Here is a 25,832-nt window from a genome sequence, read left to right on the forward strand (position 1 = left end):
TACGTCACACCACATGGCTTTATTCACGAGGACCTTCTGCAACCCTCCAGGACCCACACGGGGCCCAGCCCCCAGGGCCCCAGAGCCCGGCCTCTGATCTCTAGGCTTCCATTTCTGGGGCAATCCCAATGAACTACCCCTCCCCTCTTCTCTCCAGGAAGCTCCTGCATCTTCTCGGCGGCAGCTCCAGCGCGGGGTCGGCGGCGGGGAGGGGGTGGGGCGGTTTGCCAGGAGCTGCTGTTTCGCTTTCTACTGGCTGCTGTCCCTCTCTCGTTGGTACAGCCTCTGCTCCCGGATGGCTTGTTCTAACAAGGGGAGATTCATTCCTTCCACACAAGTCAGCACCCGGGCCTTCACCACGCAGTCTCCATCTGAAAGACACAGACACCAAGGCACAGGCAGTGTCAGCAACACACCCTACAGATGCATTCCAGCCGTTTCCCCTCCACTTGTTCTTGGGCCTCGGTTTTGACAGAAGAGTCTGACAGGGCACAGGTGAGAAGGATGGTTTACAGGATGATGACCATTTGTCTACTTGGGCCTCAGAACTGCGGGCCCACCATGCACTACAGGCACATGGCTGAAACTCAGGGGGTAGCCTGAACATTCCACTCCGGCCCAGAGAGATGTAGCCTCTACTTCCCTCTTTTGTCATCTTAACTCCTACCAGCTTCTCTGTAGCTCCCAAGTGCCCAGAGTTGAGGAGCAGTCTCAGTCACCACCCTAGTTCTCCATTTGTACCAGGGGAAGGGCCCCTTGGCTTCGTAGGGCTCACTGGCATTGGAAATTGGAGCAAAGAGAACCCCATATTCAATCAAGCCAAGGGGAGAGTCTGGCCTTACAGGGGCAAGTCATCCCACCCTGGACAAGGGGCTGGGGGCGCTTCTGGCAGACGCTGTGGTGAGCTGATGGCAAGGTTTGTCAATGTTCAGGTGACACCAAATAGGAAGGACATCTGGGGTTTGCCCTTATAGGTTGTTGTGGTTTTTTTTTTGCACTATGTTCTCTCTGCTCTCTGGGCACATCAGTGAATACATTCAGTGTTCTAGAACATTATGCCGTCCTCTTTTGATGCCATTTTGAGGTAGAGGCTCTCTCTGGCTAAAGTCTATGCCTAACTTTTCCTCTAGTCTAGGCCACTTTACTGATTTAACAGAGCCCGGGGGCAGAATTCAGAGAGCTGGACTGTGTAGATTCCAGGCTTCAACACAGAGAGATGAACTCATTTGAAACATGAGGTTGCCTGTGTGTCGTCAGCTTCTGTCGGCCCCAGCGCTGGACTGCAGGGGCTGCATGGCCTAGAGTGGGGTGGGGGGGGGAGGGCATGGGACAGTATGTGGATCTGTGGATGGATGTAGACTGTTGCTTCTCATCACTCAGGCCTCTTCAGGAATAACTGGCTCATCTATACTAATCGGTCAAACAGGATATTTGCCTAAACTTCATTTGGCACTGAAAGGCCTAGACCTTTTCTTGTGACACATGTGGCCCTCAATAGTTTTCACAGAGCAGCTGCATGTGTTCAGGATGACACAGGGAAAGCAAGGACAAAATCTGAGTGCTCTAATTTGCAGTTAAAAATCTCAAAATAGAAGCACAGGTCAAATGTTTCCAAACTTCCTGTATGAAGATTTTCTTAGTACTGGACTTAATTTCACAGAACTTTCCTTACAATAATAATGCCTGTCAGTTCTTTCCTCCCCTCAGCCTGGGGAAACGTTCTCTTTGAGATACAGATGGTGGAACATGTTTCTTCCCGTGAATGAAGAAAAGTTATTAAAAATGGAAGTGAACTTTAGAAGTATGATTATCACAGGGACAAATTTGGCAATTCTGTTAGTCCATCTGCAAAAGGTCTGTGTAAATGGAATAAAAGAACGGCATTTGAAGAGTGCTGCAGGGGAGGAGAAAGGAGTTCATGAAGCCAGAGAAATAGTCATTTAGGGGAATCTCTTCTTGCAAAGAAAAAGAACCTGCGGCAAAGGAGAAGGGCTGAGGGAATTCCCTGGTGGTCCAGTGGTTAGGACTCTGCGCTTTCACTGCCGAGGGTGTGGGTTCAATCCAGAATGCAGTGGGTTGAGGTGTGAGTCTGAGATAAGGAGGGGTGATGTGGAGAACAGATCTTCTTTTAGGAAGTTTGACTGTGGAGGGAGGAGGGTCACAGCTAGGTAGGGATAGAGCTGAACTTGACATTATTGTTGCTATTATTTTAATACAGAAGAGGCTTGAGCGCTTTATATGCTGGGAGGGAAGAACCAGTGGTAACAGGTTAAGGATTCAGCTGAGAAAGCAAAGCCCCCGCAGGAAGGCAGGCATGCATCACAGCACAGGGGCTGCACCACAGGCAGGAGGGACCCTCCTCTCTCCCAGACTGGAGGAAAGGGGCTACTGATGGGTGTGGATGCATATAATTTTAGGAGAGGCTGCAGCTGTGGCCTCAATTTTACCTGGGATGTAGGAGGTGAGGTAATTTGCTGGAAGGGACGGGGAGGTGATGACGAAGGGGGTCCTGCGTGAATGCCTGAAATAGCTGTTGCGGGTCAGGGGGAGGGGGGACCAGCCAGGACATGTGGAAGGAATTCTAGGCAGCGTGAAGGGCCCGGAAGAGATAAGAGACCTTGAAACCATTGTGCTAGGAATCCCTGGAGCTTTGTGAACTTTCTCCATCAACAGTTGGGTGAGACCTGAGAGGGTGGGGATTGGGGTTTAATCAGGGAGGAATGATGGAAGACGAGGGGTTGGAACTTCTGCCAGGAAAGTGGTTGAAATGATAGTGAGGTCAAGCTGGAGAGGAGAGAAGGTGGTCCCGATGGGTGACGAGGCAGAAAGATACTGAGGGTGGAAACTAGTTTCAGGCAGCAGTGGGGCGGAGGTGGCAGAACTGGTGCTGCAGGAGGAGCTGGCAGGATTTCCGCCCCACCTCTGGGTTCTGTAATGGGGCCTGGGAGGCTCCACGTGGGAGGGCAGGAGGGGAACTGCTGCCTGGGGGGGAAAGCCAGGTTTCAGGCAAGTCCCAGAGAAGGGGGCTTGAAGGTTCGAGAGGACACAAGGAAGGCCTGTGAGGGCAGGAAGCAGTCAGGTGAACGGAAACCAGAACAGGTGGGGTTTATGGTGAGAGCTCTGGGGCAGCTTCTTGCTGTAGGCGAGTAACCTTCAGCCTGGTATTCCACGCGGGCCCCTGGAGCAGAGCGGGGCCGAGGCTGTGTCCTCACATCTTAATCCCTGGACTGGAAGCCCTCGGCCCTGCGGGGTGTCCTGGCCAGCTGGTGTTGGCACATGGCTGGCATTTCTTCTCTTTCGTGTGCAAACATTTCAGAAAGGTGCCTTGAGGGGGCCTCTAGTCCATCCTCAGAACTGCCAACCTTGCCACGGGGCAGGATCCCTGTGTGGTTGACCTTTGTGTCCCCACAGGACTTCAGACCTGGCCGGGGGCCAGACAGGCCACTGCAGGTTGGAGGTCAGCGACCGCTGCCAAGCTCAGCCCACACTCTGCCCTCCCTCCTCACCGTCGTCTTTCTTTCCTTGTGTCAGTCTCGAATGACGAGCATGTAGTCTCAGAAATTAGAAACTGAGGGGAAACATTTCTTTTAAGGAAAAAAAAACCCTACACATTGTGATGAAAATAATGGTGAGTGGTAAACTTGCCAGAGCCTAGGAAGAATCCTGCTGGGTCTGAGGTTTGACTACTGAGGTTCCATGTTTTTTGTTTTTTGGCAAGAACACATCAGAGCAGTACTGTCTGTGCTCTCCTGGTGCATCACACCAGAGGTACACGACCGATCGGTCCGATTTTTGTAATGTTTGATCACCTGAGCTACAGTGTTCCCGGCAAGCTTCCACCTAATGATTTGAGCGGCCAGTGATAACGATCGTTGCCTGGATTTATTATTTCCTCGGGGCTTTTAACATGGTGACTTTAGAATTTAGTTGTTTCTCCTGCGTTTATTCACTGTGATTCTTCTCTAAAGAACGTTCCCTCCTCCAACCATTTGGTTTCCCTGAAATACAATCCGTTCAGAAAAAGGTAGGATAAACTCAAGGGAAGGAAGAGCAGGTTTAATGCAACCAAGGAGGAAGCAATTAGCTAATTCCAGACCCAAGTTCTCCAATAAATGGCATTACAAAAAGGAAAAAAGGAAGACAGAACCATTATAGAGACTTGGGATATGTAACCCAAAGGCAATGCACGGACTTTGCCTCCTGCTTTTAAACTAACTTTTTGTAAAAAGCCATTTTGGGGCCGAGGAGGGGAATGAACACAGACAAGGTATGTACTAGAGTATATTAAGGAACAGCTATTCATTTTGTTGGGCGTGATTGTGATGTTAGAGATAGACATTGAGGTATTTATGGGTAAATGAAATGATGTCAGATTTGCTCTAAAATACACCAGCAAAATAAGTAAGTAAATGCGGGCGATGACGACACAACAGTGGAATGTGGATCACTGCTGAATTTGGGTGACGGGTACATGGAGGCTCATTCTACTTTTGTGCTTGTTTGATTTGAAACCATTAAATTGAAAAAGTGATATGGGTTGAATTTGTAAAGTTTTTTCCATTTTTCTTCCCACAAATAATTCTAAATGTCTTCTCCAGGTCCCACCCTGGTCCTGGCCTGATGTCCCACCTTAGTATCAACCCCTCTCTGTATCTGCAACCAGACCTTTGAGTTACAGATACTGGGCAGTTGGCTCCTGAGAGCTCCCAGGACTCCCTGTAGAGGCCAGGAGTGCAGGAGGGAGTCTCAGGTGAAGTGGGCTGCAGTCAAAGTGGAAATGATTTATTCAAGGCCCTTTGTACCCATTTCCACCCCTCCTCCTGATACTTCTCTCAAATCAATGATGAAGGCAGGGACTCTGAGCTCAAAGGCTTAAGCCTGAATAAAGATTAACTTCTATTAAATCAAACGTAATTAAAGTAAGCCCCGTTTACTTTTTTTCTAGTGCATTTCATCCAGAGTTAAAAACCACTGCAACTTTTAGAAAGTAAGTTGGGAGTGTAAATCAAGAAACATAAATGTTCATATCCTTTAATGTAGCAATTCCACTTTCAGGAAACTACCCTAAAGAAATAATCAGAAAATGGACAAAGTTTGGTAATAGTTAAAGGCTATTAACTACGGCATTTTTAATATATATCTAGATAGATTGTTTAAACTGTTTTTTCCCTCTGGCTGTAAAGCAATACATTTTCATTGTCAAATAATAAAAGTATAAGGAATCCCACAGCCCCACCACCCAGAAATAATTACTATTAACGTTTTGGTAAATAATATTTCAAACTTTTATGTGTATAAAAAATGTCTAGGGCCTCCCTGGTGGCGCAGTGGTTGAGAGTCTGCCTGCCGATGCAGGGGACACGGGTTCGTGCCCCAGTCCGGGAAGATCCCACATGCAGCGGAGCGGCTGGGCCCGTGAGCCATGGCCGCTGAGCCTGCGCGTCCGGAGCCTGTGCTCCGCAATGGGAGAGGCCACAACAGTGAGAGGCCCACGTACCGCAAAAAAAAAAAATGTCTGTTTAACAAAAATGAGATCATATGATACATACTGTTTTGTAAACTGCTTTTTCTCAGTAAAATACTATGAACATCTTTTCATGTCAACTGATATAAATTTACAACACCATTTTTGATGGCTGTATAATATTCTCCTGGCTGAATATCTCACAGTTTCTTTAACCAACTAATGTACAGTGTACTTATAAGAGCAAAAAATGGAAACAATACAAATGTCTAATGCTTGTGTGAATTAGTGCACACATCTAATCTGTAAAATATTATATAGCCATTAAATACTATATCTAGAAAAAATTTTCAAGACATGGGGGAATGCTTATGATATAATGTTAAATTAAAATAACGAGATACAACATGTTATAGTTACATAAAGCATGTGAAGGAAAATGGCACAGGGACAGCCAGAGAGGGAGGCAAAGAATACAAGTACCTAGGTTTTAAAGGGCAAGCTTCAACCCTTGATGCCATAGAGATTCTCCCAGGTTGCTTCTGTTCCTTCCCTTGTGTTTTATTTCTCTTACCCTGACTTCCTGGCCTGTTACTCCAGCCCCATCCTCTCTGAGCCTTAGTTTTCTCATCTATGAGATAGCCATAAGATGACTCATTAAGGGCTGGTGAGCAGATTCAAAAAGATTTAAGCAAACCTCCTAGTACCAGGCCTGGCATGTTGTAGGCCTTCAGAAATTAATGATTTCTCTCCCCGCTTTCTCGCTTCCCTACGGCAGGTCCACCTCAAGCCCAATCACGTCTCTTTCCTATGAGTCCCTATAACTCGTGGGCTGATTTGGAAGGAATGTTAACCCCAGTGAGGGACCCCTGCTGGGTCAGAAGCCAAGCCCAGGCACCCAAAAGACTGCCCCACTCAGGACCCAGAGTGAAAAAGGGTGTGTGAAGCCAAGGCTTACCCTTCTGGTGCTCCAGCTCCCCAAGGACCATGTAGAGGGAGCCCACCTGGGCTTGGAACGGTTCCACCAACTTGGTACAGATGAGGATCGGGTGCTGGTCAGATCTGTGCTGAGCCATCAGGGTCACTCGGGACTTTGTCATGTCGTAGCTGTACAAACTGGAGGTCAGGTAAGTGTGATCATTTCCATCCATAGACAGAACCAACCCAAAGTTCTAAAGGTTCTGGGAGGCCAATACATCCATGGGAAAATGTTCAGCCTCACTCGGATGAGAGAAATTAAAGTGGCAGCAACAGAAAAGGTTAATTAGGTCTACATAACTGAGGTATAAATTACATGCATTAAAAGGGACCTGTTCATTGACTGTTGACAGAAGTATACACTGTGTAACCAGCACCCCCATCAAGCTTTGGTACATTTCCATCACCCCCAAAAGTCCCCTTGTGCCCCTCTGAACTCAGTCTCCCCACCTCCCACCCCAGGCAACCACTGATCTGCTCTTGGTCTCCACAGGTGAGTTTTCCTACTCAAGCACCTCATGTAAATAGAATCCTGACAGCATGAATTCTTCTGTGTCTAGCCTCTTTCACTCAGCAGGATGGTCTGGAGACCCATTTATGCTGTTGGGTAAATCAGTAGTTTGTTCCTTTTTATTGCTTGGTAGCACTCAGTTGAATGGATCAATAAATTATTATTATCCTCACCAGCTGATCTGGTTTGCTTACGGACTTGTGCTGACATATGTTTTCATTTCTCGTGGGGAAATATCCAAGTGGGATTCTGGGTCCTATGGTCAATCTGTCTGTTTAAAGGAAACTGGCAAATTGTTTTTCAAAATGGTTGTGCCACTTTACTTTCCCCCCAGCAACATATGAGGGTTCTAGTCATTCCACATCCTTGTCAGCACAGGATACGGTCAGTCTTTTTAATTTTAGCCACTCTAGTGGGCATGAAATACCGTACCATTGTGGTTTTAACTTGCACTTCCCTAATGACCCATGATGTTGAACAAATTTTCATGTGTTTATCTGCCCTCTGTATATCTTCCTTGGCAGTGTCTTGTTTAAATCTTTTACCCATTTAAAAATTAAGTTCTTTGTCTTCTTATTGGGTTATATGGGTTCTTTGTTTATTCTAGGTACAAATCATTTGTTGAATATAGATAATATACACACACATGTTCACTTATTTTTTACCAGTTCGCGGCTTACCTTTTAATCTTCTTAATGGTAGCTTTTGATGAGAAGCTTTTAATTTTGTTGAAGTCCAATTTATTCATTATTTTTCTTTTATGGTTTTTGTTTTGGTTTGTTTTGAATATTTATTTGTTTATTTGGCTGCGCCAGGTCTTAGTTGCGGCCTGCAGGATCTAGTTCCCTGACCAGGGGTCGGACCTGGGCCCCCTGCATTGGGAGCTCTGAGTCTTACCCACTGAACCACCAGGGAAGTCCCTATGGTTTTTGTTTTCTGAGTCTAAGAAATCTTTGCCTATCTCAAGGTGTATGTGAAGGTTTTCTCCTGTTTTCTTCTAAAGATTTTATAGTTTTAGCTTGTTCATTTATGATCCAGTCAGAATGATTTTCTTTTTTTTTTTGGTATGCTGTGGGGTAGGGATCAAGGTGTTTTTTTACCCGCATAAAAATATCCAGTAGTTCCAGCACCATTTGTTGAAATGACTATACTTTCCCCACTCAATTAAATTGATGTCTTTGTTGAAAATCAGTTGCTTTTGGTTAAATAAATAGATGTGGTTAAATAAATTATGGTATGTCTATGCAATGAAATAAAATGGATCTATTTAAAGTGATGATATAGATTTACATATTTGGCATGGAACTAGGTCTACCATACACAGTTAAGTATGGTACAATATAGTAAGATAATAGGATCTCATCTAGCTTAAAATATTTATACATGTATGTATATATATATGTCTCCAAGATGGTCCCCAATGATTCTTATCTCCTGGCATCCGCATCCCTGTGTAGTCCCTACCACCCTGACTAGCGCTGACCTGTGTAACCAATAAAACATTGCAGAGATGACCTAGAGTGATTTCTGAGGTTAGGTCATTGACATTGTAGCTTTCTCTTTGCCCTCTCTGTTGAGTCACTCCTTCTGGGGAAAGCCAGCTGCCATGTTATCAAGACTCTCAAGCAGCCATATAGAAAATCCGTATTGAGGAAGTGAGCCTTCTTGACAACAGGCAGCACAAAATTGCCAAACATGTGAATGAGTCATCGTAGAATCAGACCCTCCAGGTCCACGCCAGCCTTCAGATGCTGGCAGCCCTGGCTAACATCTCGACTGCAACCTTCAAAGTCAATCTGAGACAGAACCACCCAGCTAAGCCACTCCCACATTCCTGACACTCAGTAAGTATGAAAAAATAAGCATTTATTGTTATTTTAAGCCACTTAATTTTGGGGTGATTTGTTACACAGCAATATGTGACTAACACAGTATATATGTATATACACATATTGTGTATATACACACCCACCCACATATACACACAAACACACATGAAAAAGCATGTAATCACCAAAAGGTTAGCGGTGGGTGGTTGTCCACACAGTGGAATTACAGGTGATTTTTACTTGCTTTTTTTTTTTTTTTTTTTTTTTTTTTTTTTTTCTGTACGCGGGCCTCTCACTGTTGTGGCCCCTCCCGTTGCGGAGCACAGGCTCCAGATGCGCGGGCTTAGCGGCCATGGCTCACGGGCCCAGCCGCTCCGCAGCATGTGGGATCTTCCCAGACCGGGGCACGAACCCGTGTCCCTTAGCATCGGCAGGCGGACTCTCAACCACTGCGCCACCAGGGAATCCCTTTACTTGCTTTCTTTACACCCTTACGGATTGTGTACATTTTTTACAATGAATATGTATTAATTTTTTAGCATTTAAAAATTATTAGGGACTTCCCTGGTGGCGCAATGGTTAAGAATCCGCATGCCAATGCAAGGGACATGGGTTCGATCCCCAGTCTGGGAAGATCTCACATCCCGCGGAGCAACTAAGCCCGTGCGCCACAACTACTGAGCCTGCGCTCTAGGGCCCGCGAGCCACAACTACTGAAGCCCGCGCGCCTAGAGCCCGTGCTCCACAACAAGAGAAGCCACCGCAATGAGTAGCCCGCACACTGCAACGAAGAGTAGCCCCCGCTCGCCACAACTAGAGTAAGCCCGCACGCAGTAACGAAGATGCAATAAATAAAAATAAATAAATTTATTTAAAAAAACAAAAATAGATAAAATTATGACTATTTTAATTTTTTAAATAATTTTGAAAATATATAATAATAAATAATTTAAAATGTAAAAATAAGTGATTTTTTAGTAATTAAAAATATGTACTTTAGGGGACTTCCCTGGTGGTGCAGTGGTTGGGAGTCTGCCTGCCGGTGCAGGGGACACGGGTTCCAACCCTGGTCCGGGAGGATCCCACATGCTGCAGAGTGGCTGGGCCCGTGCACCACGGTGGCTGATCCTGGACACCCGCGGGCCACAGGTGCTGAGCCTGCGCGCCACAACTGCTGGGGCCCGTGTGCCTGGAGCCCGTGCTCCGAACGAGAGAGGCCACCGCAGTGAGGGGCCAGCACACCGCAGCAAGGAGTGGCCCTGGCTCGACGCGGCTCGGGGGAGCCCGCGTGCAGCGGCAAGGACCCAACGCAGCCAAAAATAAATAAATAAATTTATAAAAAATATATATATACTTTAAAAATAATTTTTAAAATATTATAATTTTTAAAAAAGACTTTTAATTTTTTTTAAACATCCCCCCCACCATATGAAAAAAACATTCTCACCTGCCAAACGTTCTCAGTGTGTCCCCATCAGGAACTTGGCCGGCACTGACCTCCCAGGGGAAGTAATAGATCCCAGGTTTGGGCAGCATCATTGCTCCTGTAACCAAATAGTTGAGATGGATTTTTGAAGATTCCTGACAAACCAAGCCAACCACAAGATGGAGATTAACAGACACGAGACCAGCAACAACTGAAAAGGTAGCTCCAGGGGATGGTGTTTTAAAATTTAAAAAGATTTTTTGATAGGTTTATGCATTCACATATTTTAAAAAAAAAAACCAATATACGAAAGATCTCTGTGGAAAGTGTATGATTCCCACTCTAACTCCCATGCAGCCCGTTCCCTCCCCAAGCCCCTAAACCTGGGATCGGTAAAAAGGCAGACAGTGACATATGGCCTCTGTCACAACTACCAAACTCTGCCATTACAGTATGAAAACTCGCAAAGATGATAAATAACGAATGCGTGTACCTTATTTCCTTCAAACTTTATTGACAAAAACATGTCGTGAGTTGTCTTGGCCTTTGCTGCTGTTTGCCAAGCCCTGCCCTGAGGGGACCATTTCCATCAATTTGTATTTAGCTTTTCATTATGCAAATAAGGACAAATATGCATATATATTTATTTCCCTTCTGTACTATAGTATACATACTGTTCTTGATTTTCTTTCACTTAATATATTTTGACACTTTCATAGTTGTATATAAAGGGAGTCTTCACATTTTTTAAATAAACTTTTTATTTTAGAATGGTTTTCATTTATTTTTTTAAAAAAACCTGTGAAGATGGTACAGAGAATTCCTATAAACATCACACCCAGTTTTCCCTATAATTAACATCTTACATTAGTATGACACATTTGTCATAATTAATCAGCCCGTATCAATATGGTACTATTAACTCAACTCCATACTTTATTTGGATTTCACTGGTTTTTCCCTAATGTCCCTTTCCTGTTCCAGAGTCCCTTCCAGAATCCCACATTACATTTTCTTTTTTTTTAAATAAATTTTATTTGTTTATCTTATTTTTGGCTGCGTTGGGTCTTCGTTGCTGCACGCGGGCTTTCTCTAGTTGCGGCGAGCGGGGGCTACTCTTGGTTGCGGTGCGCGGGCTTCTCATTGCGGTGGCTTCTCTTGTTACAGAGCACGGGCTCTAGGCGCACAGGCTTCAGTATTTGCGGCACGCAGGCTCAGTAGTTGTGGCTCTCGGGCTCTTAAAGCGCAGGCTTAGTTGTTGTGGCCCACGGGCTTAGTTGCTCCGCGACATGTGGGATCTTCCTGGACCAGGGCTCGAACCCATGTCCCCTGCATTGGCAGGCAGATTCTTAACCACTGCGCCAGCAGGGAAGTCCTAGAATCGCTTTTAAAGTAATTTTTCTACTCTCACCCCGTATAAGCTAAGCTATAAGTAACTATATCATTAAATTGATTTTTTAAAAATTACCATGCAGTAGCATTTGACTCTTTGTGGGGTTAGGGTTGGGGGAGATACTCTTTTGTAAATTTTAACCTCAATTTCTTCTTCAAACAAAAGCTGCTATGTGTTTGTTAAGACACTTCTGTTAAATAAGCACAGCTGGCTCCATAAATCATTATCCATACATTATCACACATTCAAGAAAGTTTCTGAGAAGACATATCAGGACAGGCTTCTCTTGTGGGTCAACTGGATTTCAAATACTCTCTCTAGAAGTCTGAGTAATGGTACAACCTGTACTTCAAGCCTTGCCCTTTTCATTCCCCAAGTCAAAGTATCCACTTCTAGGGGAAAAAAAATCCATGGTGCGAAGATGAGAAATAGGCTTCTTTTTAACAACTGGGAAGTTTGAAAATACTGTACAGCAAGGATGGTGAACCAATCTGACTGCTGCTTTCATCTTTTCTGAAGCAACTGTCAAGATTGCTGTAGTGGGATTGAAGGTCAGAGAAGTAACACATAACTAAGTTCATCATAGCTTTTATCGGCTTTGGGTTTGTTTCTTGGGGACAAGAAACTTGATGGTATATGTTTACCACTCCAGAATTAGAATAGGTTACTGGTTTATCATAAAAGGATATAATTCAGGAACAGCCAGAGAGAAGAGGTGCATAGAACACGGTAGGTGGGGAGGGGTGTGGAGCTTCCATGCCCTCTCTGAGCTTTGCCACTTTCCCAGCCCCTCCCTGTGTTCACCAACCCAGAAGCCATTCATCAATGTGTTTAAAGTTACAAGTCTTTGTTAAGTCTATATTATACAATGAATCTCCAACATTAAAACTCGAGTTATGCCACATGATTTGACCTATGGCCTCAAAAGATTCTATCACCTGGGGATTATTTCCAATTTTAAGTGTAATCTCAACTAAATGAATTTTACAGTAACCAAATAAAATGATTATTTTACTATGCCTTTAAAAGTTTTGCAATCACCAGAGTAAAAATGAATTCAGGGAAGAATCACCACTGGATGCAAAAAGTACTGGGTAAAAGTTTGATGAAGAACCGGCATATTTACATGGTCTCAACAGTATCTCCCCCACAGATTACTTATTAATTACAAAGGAAAAAATGGTCCACTTCACAGTGAAGAAAATTAGCAAATACAGCCTTCATGTGCCTTCTGTATGTGAGGCACTAAGAAGGACACATTGTTTCTGTGATATTCCTGTAAAAAAAAAAAAAGTATAATCTGAATCTAGTCACCAAGAAATATCACACAAATCTGAATTGAGAGACATTCTACACAGCAACTGGTTTATATGCTCTAAAAGTGTCAAAATCACAGAAGATAAATTGCTCCAGTTAAAGGAGGCTAAAGTGATAGGTCAACTGTTATGGGTGGAAATGTGTCCCCACAAAAAGAGATGTTGAAGTCCTAACCCCCAAGGACCTCAGAATGTGACCTTATTTAGAAAGAGGGTCTTACAGAGGTAACCAAGTTAAAATGAGGTCATTACGGAGGGCCTAATCCAATATAACTAGTGCCCTTATAAAAAGGGGAAAGTTTGGACAGAGACAGACATGCACAAGGGGAGGAGGCCAGGTGAAGGTGAAGGCAGAGATTGGGGTGATATGTATACAAGCCAAGGAAAGCCAAAGATTGCCAGCAAACTATCGGAAGCTAAGAGAGGGGCACAGAGCACATCTCACTCACAGCCTCAAAAGGAAGCAACTCTGCCGATGCCTTGACTGTGGACCTCTGGCCTCCAGAACTGTGAGACAACAAATTTCTGTTGTTTAAGCCACCTGGTCTATGGTGCTTTGTTATGGTAGTTCCAGCAAACTAATACAACTAAATATAATTCATGATCCTGGATTGGACCTTGGCTGGGAGAAAAAATTGTGATAAAGGACTTTATTGGACAACTGTAAATCCACAGAAAGGTCTGTAGATTAGGTAATAGTATTGCATCAACGTTAAGTTTCCTTAATTTGATAACTGCTGTCCTGCTGTTCTCTTCGTCCATTTAGGTGGGTCCTCGGGAGGGAGAGGAAATAGGCACAGGAAGACGATGTTTTAACCAGAACCAAGTCCCATGGCTTTAATACCACCTCCAAGCCACCCTTCTCCATCCCTGATCCGCTCAAGCCCAGGAGTCATTCTTTGTTTTCGTTTTTTTTTCCAGGAGTCATTCTTGATGTGTCCCTTTCTCTCATGGTTGCATCCAATCCATCACAAATTTCTGTCCGTTCTACCTCAAAATACGTATTGAATCTATCCACTTTCCTCCATCTCCATGGTCACCACGCCATCCAGGCCTTCACCACCTTTATAACTGGTCTGTTTCCACTCTTTTCCTTCTACAGTCCATTCTCTTCATAACAACCAGGGTGATATTTTATTGTATTTTTAAAATAAATTTATTATTTATTTATTTTTTATTTATTTAGTTTTGGCTGTGTTGGGTCTTTGTTGCTGCACACAGGCTGTCTCTAGTTGTGGCGAGCAGGGGCTACTCTTTGTTGTGGTGTGTGGGCTTCTCATTACGATGGCTTCTCTTGTGTGGAGCACGGGCTCTAGGCGCTCGGGCTCAGTAGTTGTGGCTCACAGGCTCTAGAGCACAGACTCAGTAGTTGTGGTGCATGGGCTTTGTTGCTCCGAAGCATGTGGGATCTTCCTGGACCAGGGATCAAACCTGTGTCCTCTGCATTGGCAGGTGGATTCTTAACCACTGTGCCACCAGGGAAGTCCCCAGAGTGATATTGTAAAATAGAAAACATGCCACAGGAGTATTTTTTGCTAAAGCCTCAAGCCTGAATCTTATAAAGCCTCTAGATCTAACCAACAGCTTATAGAAAATACAGAAATAGAGGAACGTGTTAAAGATATCACAGAGAGGGAAATTGTGGGCAAGTCACACGAAAAACAACCTAGTTTTTTCAATAAATAAATCGGAGAAAAAAATCAATGTCTAGTGGAAACCTACACATTAAAAGAAGCTTAAGATTCTTATCAACCAACTGCAGTGTGTAGACCTTGTTTGGACCCTGATTTGAACGAACCAACTGCAGACAATTTTTTACAAAGCCATCAGAGAAATCTGAACACTGATTGATCTGTAGAGGTAGGAGATAGATGGGCCCCTGCGCCGGACTGCTGGGGTTTGTCAAGTGGAGTAAAACTGAATCTTTGTTCTCACCCAGACACTCCAAGAACAAAGCTAGTGGCAGAAGCTGAGCTCTGCTGAAGTAAAGAAATAAGATGACCACTCCTGAGGTCAAGGAAAACTTCCCTGTCTGCACATGCGCAGGAAGGCTCCTTGGGGTTCAAAAAGGGAAGGGGGGGGCTTCCCTGGTGGCGCAGTGGTTGAGAGTCCGCCTGCCGATGCGAGGGACGCGGGTTCGTGCCCCGGTCCGGGAAGATCCCACATGCCGCGGAGCAGCTGGGCCCGTGAGCCATGGCCGCTGAGCCTGCGCGTCCGGAGCCTGTGCTCCGCAACGGGAGAGGCCACAACAGTGAGAGGGCCACGCAAAAAAAAAAAATTGATGCGTCAGTTTTACAAACAAGTTTTTTTTTAAACTATTAACACTATTAAAAGTGTATAGTTTTAAAAAACGGGATTAGTATGTTGTTTAAAGTTACAAAGGTAAATGAGAGATAAAGGAGATGGGTAGCGTGCCACACCTTCGTTACCATGGCATGAGGTCAAAAGGTAACAAAAATGAGGAAATAGCTTGGAAGAATTTTACTTCGATGTTCTTTAGGAAACAAAACTAGAAACAATTTATTATGGTTAAAGTGGCTGCCTCTGAGGATGGGGAACTTCTGCTTTTCATTACAAATCCTCTTATACTAGCTTTTTTCAACGTGTGCTTTTACTACTTTGATGACGATAATTGTGAAAACAAAAAAGTCTCCTTTCAAAGACCTCTAAGCACACTGCCACTCTTAAGTCCAAACTCACCCCATAAACAGGGGAGAGCGCCCCTAATTCCACACTCAGCTCCCCGCGGCCCACGCCTCTGGCAGCAAAGATGCCGTTATCTTAACAAACGATAGTTGGAGCCTCTCCCCGGTGCGACCCTTGTTCCCGTCCATTTTTTCTCCAATCTTGGAAGGTTTTGGGAAACGCTACGACCTCCCCGATAGCTCCGAAAAGCACGAGGGCTCGCCGCCCCAAGCCTTGAGTCTCCTCCCCCATCTCATTCCCGGGGATGCCTTGGCGCGCAGACCCGGAAGCGGCGGGGCGGCCGCGTCCCGAGGCTCAGGCGCAGTCCTCCTCAGCCTCGTAGTCCCGCCCCTTCCCAACCACTTCGCGAACCTTTCTGGGCCTCCTGGCCTTGGGTTCCCTCTTTCCGCCCAGCGTGACCACGTGACGACGGAGGGGCGGGTTGCGGAGAACGCTTCGCTTTCCCCCGGGGCAATTTCTTGACCTTCTTCCAGGGTCTCCTAGCTGGGCGCCGCTCAAAGGCTCCCCTGGCCGAAAGCAGGGGACCCGCCCGCCCCGGCGCCGCTTCCGCCTCGGCCGTGGTCTGTCACGCGCGGAGGGGCCGCGGTGAAGGAGAAAGGGAGGGCCGGGGCGGGCCGAGGCGAACGGGGCGGGGACTCGCGGTGTGCTGGGGAGGCTCTTAGGGCTGGGCCCGCTCTGGAGGTGCGGACACTCGCTGTCGCTGCTGCCGCCGCCTCGGCCTCAGCTGCCTCTGCTGGCCGTCACCATGAACCAGGACCTGCAGAAGGAGCGGGCCGCCGCCAGCTTCAACCCGGAGCTGCTCACGCATGTCCTGGACGGCAGCCCCGAGAACACCCGGCGCCGTCGAGAGATCGGTGAGGGCGGCGGGCCAGGCCTCCTTCCTTCCCCGAGCAAAGCTTGAGACTCCCTCCGGGAGGAATCGGGGGACGCTGTAGGGCGTAGGCCGCAGCCTCTGGCCCAGCTTTAGGGGAGCCTGGACCCCCATTTCCAGGGGCGGCTCTGGCGGGGGGAATCCCCTATAACGAGAGGGGACCTGTGCCCGTGAGTCTGAAACCTGCTGTGACCCAGGGAGCTTTAACGGAGCCCTGAATTTCTGTCTTCCTCTTGATATCCTTTAACTCCCTACCAGAGAACCTGATTCTGAAAGACCCAGACTTCCAGCATGAGGACTTGAATTTCCTCAGTCGTAGCCAGCGTTACGAGGTGGCTGTTAGGAAGAGTGCTACCATGGTGGAGAAGATGAGGAAGTTTAACATCGCAGACCCTGCTGAAATCATGTGGTTTAAAAAGTAGGTATGCCTTAGCTTAGATCAAGTGTCTAAGCCAAAACTTCAAATCCGCAATCTGCGGTGTCCTTTTTCATCGTGCTTGACGTTTGAAGACTCGAATTGGCATATTTTCACGCCATTTTCAAGTTATTTGTGTCGAAAATAATGTTTACTTTTGTATTTAAGCCTTTTAAAGGGATGGCATTTGTAAAAAGTTGATCATGGAAATGCTATAATTTTCTATCTCAAGAATCATACAAATTCGGTCCAGATGTTTCAATTTTGAGTGATTTAAATGCAGAATGACTTTGCTTTTTGTAAGAAGGAGGCCTGCTAAGTTTAGAAGCTGCATTTGGAAGGATGTTTTCAGTTGCAAGGACCAAACATTAAATATTTTGGAGCAGTAACAGGTCGTATTTTCATATGCGTGTAGATCTTGAGTTTAAAATAATGGAAGATATGGGTGGATGAAGAAGAACTTTAGTCATACCTTAGAATGAGTATAAAGTATTCTAAGAACCCAACATTGTTGAATCTGGTGATGGTATTTAAATGGCTCCCCTGTCATACAAGACCTCATAAAAACATGCCTTGGTCCTACTGCTGAAAGAGTATGTCCTTTTTTCAGACCATCTGGTTTTTGTTGTGTTTTTAGAAATAAAACACAGTTTTTTTACCTTTATGTAAATAAACACTATAATTATATGATCTTACAAGATTTCTTACAAGATCTTACAAGATTTCTTTGACTTTCAGCATCTCTTACACTTCTCGCTTATTCCTGGGCATTTCCTGTTTTAGGCCTCTACATTTTAGAAGAACTCCAATATTTTCATCAATAAAGAATAAATGGTGTGAATGGTACATATTTAAGAGCCAAGAAAAATGAAATATGTTACAAGTTCTGCCTTTATGTAGCAATAGGCATTCCTCCCTATACTACTGCTGCAAATACATATGGTATATAATTATTTTCTATTTGACCTGGTTATTATTGTCAAGAGGAAATGATTTACTCCAGCCCTTAGGACCACACTCAGAACTCCTTTCCATTTTAGTTACAAAAATGCAGTTAATTTGGTAGTCCAGAGTACTTACTAACTTCCAAATGCTTTTTTTTTATTTTTAAAGTTTGTAACTCATGGCTGTGAGGATATTGAGGTGGAATAACTCCTAGAAGATTATGTTTCTAATTTTCCTGAGTTCAGTCTGTGAACTTTAAAAAATTAGTAAGATTTTATTCTTCCTTAAAACAACACAAAAGAGGAGGTTTGTTTTGTTTTACTTTAAAATGGCTGGTGCCGTGTGTTTCAGAGTTGGTTAGAAGATTTCATGATCTGTGGTGGTGCACAACGTGTAACCAGACTCCGGTGAAGTCACAATGAAATAAAGTCCTTTATGTGAGTTAAAGATCAGTGGACATCAGCCAACTGTTCTGCGTATCATTTTTTATGACACATACCTCACTATTTGCGAAATACAAAGTACAAACTTTGGCATACACTTTGACATCTTTCCAGTATTTCTGGGATGTGACGGGGAGATCCATGTGTGTTAGAGAAGGGGATTGAAAATTAGTCTTGGCAATTACTGAACGCCATCGATTGTCACTCACACCCATGTCTTATGTATCACTAACAAAGTTAACTATGATGTACCATTAATTGTGAGATGCATCAGATTTCTTAAATGCTAAAATTGGCTGTGAGGAGAAGGATACTATAATTAATGATATATAGTAATATTTCTCTGGGGATTTGGGGCATTTACTGGTCTCTTTTACATCCAATTTCTCTATCACAAAATAAAACTCATGAGAGTATGTTGAAATTGACTAAAGTATTAGTAAAGTACTTTGAGATTTCTCAACTTGAGCAGTGAAAGAATTCATCTCTCCATTCCTTGAGAAAATAAGACTTTGCTATTTGGGGAATAGGAGTTACTTTCCTAATGCCCTTTCCTGTAATTTTGTCTTTTAACTATACTGTTTGCTATGCAAAAACTGTAAAATATTCTTAAAAGTACTTTAAAATTCTGATGAGAATCATTCATGGTTTCTGTTATCCTTATTAGGTTTTTAAAGCTAGTTGCTTGAAAAGCATCTTCAGGAGGGATTAAACATAACTTAAAAACAAGCACTCAGATTTTGTTCTTGAGTTAACTTTTTTTTTTTTTTTTTTTGCGGTACACGGGCCTCTCACTGTTGTGGCCTCTCCCGCTGCGGAGCACAGGCTCCCGACGCGCAGGCTCAGCGGCCATGGCTCACGGGGCCCAGCCGCTCCGCGGCATGTGGGATCTTCCCGGACCAGGGCACGAACCCGTGTCCCCTGCATCGGCAGGCGGACTCCCAACCACTGCGCCACCAGGGAAGCCCGAGTTAACTTTCAAGTGGCCTCAAAAAAAAAAACTCAGTATGTTTATGAAAACATAAGTATTTGACAGTCTTTATTTTGTGTCATATATTTTTCCCTCTCAGTTTCCTAGAGTTAATTATTTCGTGTCAGTGTCATCATTTTACCAACCCAGAGCCTCCTCAATTCCGTCAAGGGATTGGGAGTGTCTTATATTGCCACCATTTTTAGCACCTAAATTACTGGTTTTATTTCTCAGAAATGCTCGCAGGTTCATTTCCTCCTTTAGTAAAGCATGGTTGTGAGGGAGTGCTGTGGTGCCCTTGCCGTTGAGAGGCCAGTTTCTACATTTATCTCCTCGTTACTTGTCTCCACTTTAGTGATGAATATGTTTTGCAAAGAGCCTTACTTCTCTTTGTAGTACAGCAGCAGGGAGTTGCTGCTGGTTGGTATTCCTATACCTCCTTTCCCCTCTTTCTCTCCTTTCAGTTTAAGGTGGTTTTTTTTAAGGTTTTTTTTTTTTAATTTATTTATTTATTTTTGGCTGCGTTGGGTCTTTGCTGCTGTGCGTAGGATTTCTCTAGTTGCGGCGAGCGGGGGGCTGCTCTTTGTTGCGGTGCACGGGCTTCTCATTGCGGTAGCTTCTCTTGTTGCAGAGCACAGGCTCTAGGGCGTGCAGGCTTCAGTAGTTGTGGCACGTGGGCTCAGTAGTTGTGGCTCACGGGCTCTAGAGCACAGGCTCAGTAGTTGTGGCGCACAGGCTTACATGCTCCACGGCATGTGGGATCTTCCCGAATCAGGGCTCGCACCCATGTCCCCTGCATTGGGAGGTGTATTCTTAACTACTGTGCCACCAGGGAAACCCTCAGTTTAAATTAATATTTGATATTTGTGTGAAAATCATAGAACCTTAGGGTTAAAAAGCATTTCTGATGTTGACTAGTCCAGGCATTCCTTGGATGTTTGAATCTGTCCCCAGCACCCCTGAAAGGTGGTGGGATGGTTTCAGGGCCTCCCCAGATGTGAATTGGCAGCCTACCCCCCACTTTCCCTTAATTCATGCTCTGCTTGTTGTACAAGCCAGGATAGGCTGGCGGTGACACTGCTTCCAGTCCATCCCTTGAAAAGTCATGAGGGTCAGTTAGGTGGTACTTACTTTGTACCCTAAGCTCTTTTTTTTTCTTTTTTTAAATAAATTTATTTAGTTTATTTATTTTTATTTTTGGCCGTGTTGGGTCTTTGTTGCTGCGTGCGGGCTTTCTGTTGCGGCGAGCGGGGGCTACTCTTCCTTGCGGTGCGCGGGCTTCTCACTGCGGTGGCTCCTCTTGTTGCGGAGCACGGGCTCTAGGCGCATGGGCTTCAGTAGTTGTGGCACACGGGCTCAGTAGTTGTGGCTCACGGGCTCTAGAGTGCAGGCTCAGTAGTTGTGGCGCACGGGCTTAGTGGCTCTGCTGCATGTGGGATCTTCCCGGACCAGGGCTTGAACCCATGTCCCCTGCATTGGCAGGTGGATTCTTAACCACTGCGCCACCCGGGAAGCCCCTGAAGCTCTCTATATAGATAGATCTGACAGAATAGACCCCTAAAAAATCTACAGCACAATGTAGCCGAGGCTGACTAGTATACGTAACTCGTATTTTGACCATCTCACAGATTCTCTTTTGTGAGAAAATCGTTGAAGACTGAATTTCATTATGATTAGAGTTCCCTTAATCTGGAATAATTTTCAAAGACTGTTTGTGATAAATTTTTAACACTCACATTACCTACTTAGCCGTTTCTAAGCTCTGAAGACCTTTAGAGATGTGTGCTTTGGCCCCAGAATGTATATGTACTATCCTGGACATTTGCTTCAGTTACTAGGGAAAGATAGTATAAATTATTCTTCTTTGGGACATTTTGTTAACAGGTCAACAAATAAGTGTTCTGTGGAGTGTCTTTTGATTTTCAAAACAAGTAAAACCTGAAAATAATCCAAAAACAAATAGGCAGACCCTCCAAAATATCAAACCAACAAATAACACCAACAATATAATAAACAAAAGGGGGTTGAGGCTAAAACATGGTAGAATTTGCTTCCTGGATTAAGTATGAAATTCAGAATTCTGGCCCTGAAATGACTAGGGGGAGAAGAGATTCCACTAGATTCTGCTGTTGGCTTTTTAGGTAGTAAATGATAAATATTAGTCTTAATTTCCTAAGAAAGAGGTTTAAATTTTTCTAACCTTCATCCTCAGGGCTACAGCCATCTGGCAGGATTGGTAGTAGAATGCAGTTTCCAGAGTAAGGCTGAGATCCTTTTCTTTTCTCTCCCGTAGACTACATTTGGTCAATTTTGTGGAACCTGTGGGCCTCAATTACTCCATGTTTATTCCTACCTTGCTGAATCAGGGCACCACTGCTCAGCAAGAGAAATGGCTGCTTTCATCCAAAGGACTCGAGATAATTGGCACCTACGCCCAGACGGAAATGGGCCACGGTTAGTCCACGTTTGAGGCTCAGCGGGTAACCCACCTCAGGACTTCAGTTAACAAATGACTCCTGGCAAAACAAACAAACAAAAATGACTCCTGGCATTTGACTTTTTTCTGCTGCTACACATTTGGGATTTTATTTTTAAATTGTTAAATCTTAAATAAAATTCAGCCTCTTATTTTCTGATAGTTTCTTTCCCCTTAAACTGGTCCAAGACTCTGGCCTGAAGCATCTGTCATTGTTATTTTTTAAGGCTCGTTACCATTGCTGCATACATCCGTTAAAATGGGTGTTGAGCAGTTTGGAAAGATGGGGTTGAAAATACGGCAAAGCGCCCCATTGTATTGGTGTCTGATTAAAGACTTAGTTGCAAATTCTTAAGAGGGTTCATGCCTCAGCAACATCTGGAAGATGCTCTGCTTTAATGAAGTTAAAGATGCGGATTTTAAAGGGGCAGAGGGTTAGAGTGGTGAAGGTTGTGAGATGGTTTGGGAAAAAGTCCACGATGCTCTTCATTTCTTTTTATTCATTTTTCTGTTCATGTCCATGGACTTTATATTACCAGTAATTCTTGGTTAAATTGTTCCTAAAAACCTGGCTACTTTCAAAAAGTTTTGTGTTTAGTCTTGTGAAACAGGTTTGTTTTCATAGATGAGGCCACTGACAGGTGTGAGTGTCTTGGAATTTGAGCTGCCCGGTTCATAATGCTTCCCTTATGTAAATAAAGGAAAGTAAAGAAAAAGAATGAGAAAAGGATGCAGATATCAGGAAGACTTCATTTTTGTGTTTGATTTGGTGCATTTTGGTTTGCAAATTGGTTTAAGGAAATGTTCTTTCCCATAATGCCTGTGGGAACTGCAGATTCTGGTCATGGTACAGTTTTATGAACACCCTGCCAAACACCCATGGCCATCTTCAGGATGGTCAACACTGAGATGACAGACCTGAAGGAAGGTGTCCTAACGGAAGGAATATCACATTCCTACAATGTTCCTCTCTTGGAGTGTGCACTCGTGTTTTGTTATCTTGAGATAGCTTTGAAATAGGGGGCATAAGATGTAAACTATTGTGAGGCTAAGTGAGTCTGATCTGTGTATCTCTTGTTGGTCTAATCCTTCTGCCTCTATTTATAAGGTACATTTCAAATGTATCTTTGAAGGAAGAGAGGAGGAAATGAAGACTTGAACTTCACTGGTTTGAGGAGCCCGGAATGTTGGACTGAGGTCCTTTTTTGCTCTGGGCGAGTTTGTATTTGTTAGAGTTTTCTTTCCCTTATTCCTTCTAGTTTTCGAATGCTTTTTTGTATTCGAACCAACTCTGTCTCAATCTCTATGGTTTATTTAGAGAACAGAGTTTTAAGATTAGGTCTTGTTTCTTGCTGGAACTTTGTCAGTTCGTATTAGTTGTGCTTCACTGACTGCTGTTCTTTTCCAGAGAAGCCAGTCAGTTTGTTGGCTAATTTGCATCCTGTGATAGTACAGTCTTATGTAGAATATATAAAAAGTACTTCAACATCAACGGGATTGGAAATAGAGCAACTTGTACAGGATGAAGATTTGACCATTTAAATTCTGAGACTTTGGAACATTGGTCAACAGTGATTATCTAAGTGTTCTCACAGAATTGGCTATAACTTCGAGTTTGGGATTCTTTCACCTCTAGATAGCCGCTGAGAAGTGAGAGACTCAAAATTTCTCAGGCTTATTCCAGAATCCTCAAGAATCTTAAAATTCAACCACTTGCAGAAAGTCTAGGTCACCAGTTTTCTCTCTTCCCTCGAGAATTGTGTCTTCCCTCCTCTAAATACACACCTGTCTGTATAGGCACACAAGCCCCAACACACATTTGGTCTGTAAGTGCTCAAGCCTTAATCAAAGGCAGAGGCCTGGGCCAAGGAGGGCGCCCTCTTCCTGGGATTCTGGTGTTAAAGGGACAGTCTGGGACGTGGTCCAGGGGTATTATCCTGACTGTACGTTTCTCCAGGTCACAAAGCAAGTAGTGTGTTTGGTCTTCACAGGTATTTGATCATTTCACGTTCTGGCCACTTAATAGGAATTCTTCTTGCCTTTTCTATTATTGTTATTGTTATTTTAATTATTAAGGAAAATAGAGCTTATGTAGTACATACTTACCATCCTTGAAGATGGTGGTGCAGATTCTTTGCAAATTCCCATCACTAATACTCAAATGTGAAAATACACTTCCTTTGAAACTTGAAAAATAAATAGTAAACTCGATTTTGTAAGTCACTAATCTTTCTCTCCCTGTAACTCACTGCTCTGTCTCTCCGAGAGTCTCCTGTCTTCTTTTTCCAGGAGGGATTCTCTTACCTTTTGGACTTCCCATGAGACTTGCTCCTTGGGTATTCTAATTTCTCCATTGTCAGTAATAACAATATCAGTCTCTTTACAGAAACTGTGTTCTTTGGGTTATGCCTTTGGAATATCTTTCTCAGAAATGAATTACTACATCTGAAGGGAATGAACACTTTATAGCTTCTGTTGCTCAAGACGTGGAACAAGTTTTGATGTACTTAGTGTGCTTGTGTGTCCATAGTCCTATCAACATGATTACTTTGTTTTTTTGCTACTTTTATGTATATCTAAGAGTTAACGTTTTAATTCTTCCAGTGCTAGTGAGCCTGGATGTTACATGTTTAGCTTACTGTAAACTGGGTTTTTCTCCTTTGAGCATTGAATACATAGGATCTGCATATTGATCTTACAAGATTTTATTGTATCCTTCCAATATTTCTTTCTGTTGCCTCTGTTTGATTAAACATTTTGGCCTCATGTATTCAGTGCATCCTTCTCTGAGTAGGTATAAGTTTTCTTTTTCCCGTATCTTGGATAATTATCTTCTATTTGATTCCCTTTTTTGTTTGTTTGATTTGTGTTTAATGCTTTGACTTGTGTATGATACAGAGATGAGTGAACCCCATACTATTTTTATGTTTATTAACTAGTAGCTCTTTCCCCTTGTTACGTACTTTCTGGTTCATCTTAGAGTTTTGTAATAGTTTCAGTTTATTTATGGAACCTTAAATATATTACATTAATTTTTTTCTTTATTTTTCTCCTAGCATCATAAGCTTTGGCTCATTGTTGCTTTTCAAGATATTTAAAAATCTGAAAGAATAAGCCTACTATTGCTATATTTCAATTTATATGTATTTGGTGTCCTTGCATACTTATTCTCCTAGATGAATTCTGATCTCAGTTTGCCAAGTTCGAAAACATATCCTGTAGGAATTTAAAACCCATTACCTTAAATCCCTGTATTTTCTTGGGAAGTATTCATTTTATTTAGTCCTCTCAGCCAAGAATTAGCAATTTCTTTCCTATTGTCCATTTTCATATCTTTTATTCATCCTATTAGGTATTTATATTTTCTCTTAATTAAATCTGTAATATTCTGAGCTAAATTACTTAACAGATTTTTAAAATATTTTGTTGCTGTTATAAATCACCTTTCTCTTTACCAGGGTTTTCTATTTGAATGGTTCTAATGGATAAGAATGAGTGATTTTTTTTTTTTTTAATCCTGGTTTTTCTAAATTCATTTATTATTGATGGTCTTTTGTTTTTGTTGATTTCCTAGGATTATAATCATACTGTCCATGGAGATGCTATTTTGATTTCTTCCTTTCTCATATATTATTAATCTAATCATTTTGTCCTCAGTATTGACTGCTAGCCTTCCCAGCCCTGTATCATGTAGGAGAGCCTGGGAAGGCCTTCTGGTGTTCCGGTTTTGAAAGAATCGACTCCAGCTCTTTACCAAGCAAAATGTTGGTGCTTTGCAATTTTAAAATAAATTAATTAAAAATAATATATGATCTTTATCATGCATAAAGGGTATAGCAAATACTTGATTTAAATCAAAAACTATCCAGGTCACTTTCTCCTTGTAACATTTCTGCATTTCATCCACTTCTGAATAATCCTTATCCTAGTCACAAGAGACATTTTTCTCCTGAAAACATTTTTTTGCTTCAAGACAGTTTCTGATTATAAGTAGTTTTACCCCTGCCCTCCTGAGTGTACTCTGTGGTAACCCTTGGTGCCCCTCATTATTCCCAAATACACGCCCACCCATGACGAGTCTGATGGGCG

The 25,832-nt window shown here is 43.4% G+C and overlaps 2 protein-coding genes across 6 annotated transcripts in view; one reads left to right on the forward strand and one right to left on the reverse strand.

Moving 5' to 3' along the window:
• TEN1 (TEN1 subunit of CST complex) lies at nucleotides 1-16,174 on the reverse strand. 2 transcript variants are annotated; one of them, XM_022589564.3, is made up of 4 exons: nucleotides 15,975-16,174; nucleotides 10,230-10,326; nucleotides 6,423-6,571; nucleotides 1-371 (listed from the first exon to the last, which is right to left on the reverse strand). In XM_022589564.3, exons 2-4 carry the CDS (start codon nucleotides 10,319-10,321, stop codon nucleotides 250-252), a joined length of 363 nt encoding a protein of 120 aa, XP_022445272.1. In that variant the 5' UTR covers nucleotides 10,322-10,326; nucleotides 15,975-16,174; the 3' UTR covers nucleotides 1-249. The 2 variants fall into 2 exon arrangements, with proteins under 2 accessions (XP_022445272.1, XP_022445270.1); XM_022589562.3 differs by having other exon boundaries at nucleotides 6,423-6,580; nucleotides 15,975-16,169.
• ACOX1 (acyl-CoA oxidase 1) overlaps nucleotides 16,080-25,832 on the forward strand; it is a 22,789-nt gene continuing 13,036 nt past the window's right edge. The window contains exons 1-3 of one of the 4 annotated variants that reach the window (XM_022589553.3): nucleotides 16,080-16,477; nucleotides 16,753-16,912; nucleotides 21,561-21,721. In XM_022589553.3, the coding sequence (XP_022445261.1) occupies nucleotides 16,369-16,477; nucleotides 16,753-16,912; nucleotides 21,561-21,721 (430 nt within the window). In that variant the 5' untranslated portion in view covers nucleotides 16,080-16,368. Of the gene's footprint in view, nucleotides 16,478-16,752; nucleotides 16,913-18,205; nucleotides 21,722-25,832 lie in introns of those variants that run through there. The other 3 variants (XM_022589552.3, XM_022589555.2, XM_089901660.1) reach the window with 3 other exon arrangements.

This window comes from Delphinapterus leucas, chromosome 19, assembly GCF_059928025.1.
Source record: "Delphinapterus leucas isolate spDelLeu-1000000601 "Yukka" chromosome 19, BTC_Dleu_Yukka2, whole genome shotgun sequence".
Lineage (NCBI taxonomy): Eukaryota > Metazoa > Chordata > Mammalia > Artiodactyla > Monodontidae > Delphinapterus > Delphinapterus leucas.